The 2,785-nt window shown below is 32.9% G+C and overlaps 1 protein-coding gene across 1 annotated transcript; it reads right to left on the minus strand.

Annotated features, from left to right (window-relative positions):
• Positions 1-1,249: 1,249 nt before the first annotated feature.
• Positions 1,250-2,506, minus strand: LOC144477545 (N-alpha-acetyltransferase 20-like). The gene is made up of 6 exons (XM_078195273.1): positions 2,258-2,506; positions 2,146-2,170; positions 1,953-2,043; positions 1,740-1,869; positions 1,545-1,681; positions 1,250-1,471 (listed from the first exon to the last, which is right to left on the minus strand). Exons 1-6 carry the CDS (start codon positions 2,308-2,310, stop codon positions 1,386-1,388), a joined length of 522 nt encoding a protein of 173 aa, XP_078051399.1. The 5' UTR covers positions 2,311-2,506; the 3' UTR covers positions 1,250-1,385.
• Between the last annotated feature and the right edge of the window lie 279 nt (positions 2,507-2,785).

Raw genomic sequence — 2,785 nt, forward strand, 5'->3', positions numbered from 1 at the left:
ACAAGACACAAAACAATGGTCTATACACAGGGGTAAAAATACTTAAAAGATACAGTTTCCGTCAGAGGATCCAAATTCCTACAACACAACATAGTATTCAAAGTATGATTACATTATTATATTTACGTCTAGGTTAGAAAAGCTTTATTTTATTTATTTACTTACACGGTATTGAACATGAACAAATCGTTACAAGTGAAAGGCCTGAGAGTAGTCATGTTTAAAAACTGTAAATTGTTCTTAAAAGGAATGTACAACAAACGTGACTATCAATTATACGTGACTGTCATATTGAAGAAATTGATAGAAAATTTTACCGACAGAGGAACACTTTCAAACAGTGCCATTGCATATGATGGCAAAACTCTGAAACTGATAACGAAATTATTAACAGTCGAACTTAGCTACCTGTTTGAGCGTTTTGACACCATGTGGTTGGACGCTGTATGGAACCTTATCGTGATTTCTTAATTTTCTTACGAGGCAGTAAAATTATTCAAAGAGCAATTGATTTGTACCGAATCTTACATTATGTCTTATGGCTAATAGCGTCAAAATTATCTCTTGACCTCATTTCAAAAAATTTTAATTAGAATACTTTAGTTTAATTACAGGGATCTCCTGGGGTTTTCTAAGTCTTTTATACCATGATTATATTTGTTGCCTTTTTCCCGCGGTTATTCATATACATACATATCTGATTTCCATGCTTCAAAGTTCGAATTATTGGGTTGTGTATACTTCTTAATTCTGAAATTAAAAACTGAACTTTTGAGTGCTTCAATAAAGAAAACCTGCACTTTTTAATGCTGCGAGTAGAATATATCTCCGAAATCAAACAAATGTGTAATTTTGTTGAGCACTATGTTGACTAGAAAATACTATAGGAATTCTCAGAACAAGAAATACGTAACAGGGGCAGCATCCGAGATAAAACTAGACAAACAATCAAGAAAAGAATTCGGAAAAGATTCCGAAAAGGAATCGATCGCGGCTTCGTTTAGCGCACTGAAGAATTTAAACATAATTATAGTAGAACGAGGGAATAGAAAAACAGACAACCGAGAAAAATTAAAACAATACTCATAGAAATTTCCTGCCATTATCTTTAAACTGTCCGCGGTAATTTTACTGAATCTACCACCTTAAATTTGTCTTATTATTTATTCGCATAAAAGTAACGTATAGATGGCGCAAGCAGTGTATCGTAAAAACCATTGTCCTATCGTACAGAAACAAGAAATAAACTGCTCGGCTTTATATTTTAAGAGATTATTTATTCACTTTAGGCAGTAAAAGTCTTGTTACTATAATGATGTCATATGGGCTTCGCAGTGTATTATTTATTTTTCGTAGAATCCGCAAATAAATATTTATATGTACAATCATTCTACTTCTTTTGGTGTTACTGGATGAGTCAATGGTATTACTGATTTCTTTTTCAAATCTCGAGAAAGTGCCTTTCTCATGTCTGAAAGGAATGGAGGAAACATTGAGTTTGAATATTATAAGATATTGTAAAGTGATATGAAACAATTCTATACCAAAAGCATCCTCGTCTGGATCCCCATTATAATATTCTAAAACAGTTCTATAGACAATGTACCCTAACTGTTTATACATTTTGATTGCCACCTTGTTGCTCACTCTAACAAAAAGATCTACAAAGTAGGCTTGTTTCCTGAAATAAAATATAGTCAACAAATGTTTATAACTGTATTGTATTTGCATTAACTCACTTTTCCGAAACTTCTTCCAGAAATTTAATCAGCATTGCAGCTAGGCCTAATCTTCTATAACTAGAAGAGACTGTGAGAGCAGTTATGTGACCATGCCATTCCTCCCTGTATCCTTCTGCCTTTCCCATAACTTTGATAGGTTTCAAAGAAAGCAAATGGCTAAGTTGACTGGTACTCATTCATGAATGTTCGTGTAAATGCAGCAAAACTTACTGTAACCCATAATTTCTCCACTTGGTGATTCTGCCACTTGAAAATACTCAGGCCAATGGGCCAAATAATGGGTATAAAAAGAGAGTCCATACTACGGAGTACGAATGTAAGGAAAACTTTGAGTTATTAACATGTCATTTACAAGACACAAAAAAATGGTCTATACACAGGGGTAAAAATACTTAAAGGATACAGTTTCCGTCAACGGATCCAAATTCCTACAAAGCAACATAGTATTTAAAGTATGATTACATTATTACATTTATGTATAGGTTAGAAACGCTATGTTTTATTTATTTACTTACACTGTGTTGAATACGAACAAATCATTACAAGTGAAAGGCCTGAGAGTAGTCATGTTTAAAAACTGTAAACTATATTTAAAATGAACGTACAAAAAACGTAACTATCACTACAATTTAACAAATATGAACTCCATGCGACTTTCAAAGGAGAGAGCGCGCCAGAGCGGTCTAATTGTACAACATAGGTTATACAGCAATCTCAATTCAAGAACTACAGTACAGTCCTAGTCCTGCACACTTATCGTGTTTCTTAAGCCGACTCGCATCATTTTACTGCGCATACAGATCCGCGCAAGTACTGTAGGCAGAGAACGAAATACAATGGAGAGAAACAAAATAATACCTAATAAAAATAATAAATATAATTCCAAATAAATCTAGTTAGCTTATTTTACTGTGCTTGTGTTCTAAAAGTAAGGTCCACGCAACTGTGAAGATTTTGTATAAATAAATTATATGATTTAAATATTCCTACTGAACACTTATAATATAATCGAGTATTTGAAATGAAATTGTTAAACTAATAAA

The sequence above is a fragment of the Augochlora pura genome, unplaced genomic scaffold (assembly GCF_028453695.1).
Source record: "Augochlora pura isolate Apur16 unplaced genomic scaffold, APUR_v2.2.1 APUR_unplaced_1846, whole genome shotgun sequence".
Classification (NCBI taxonomy): Eukaryota; Metazoa; Arthropoda; class Insecta; order Hymenoptera; family Halictidae; genus Augochlora; species Augochlora pura.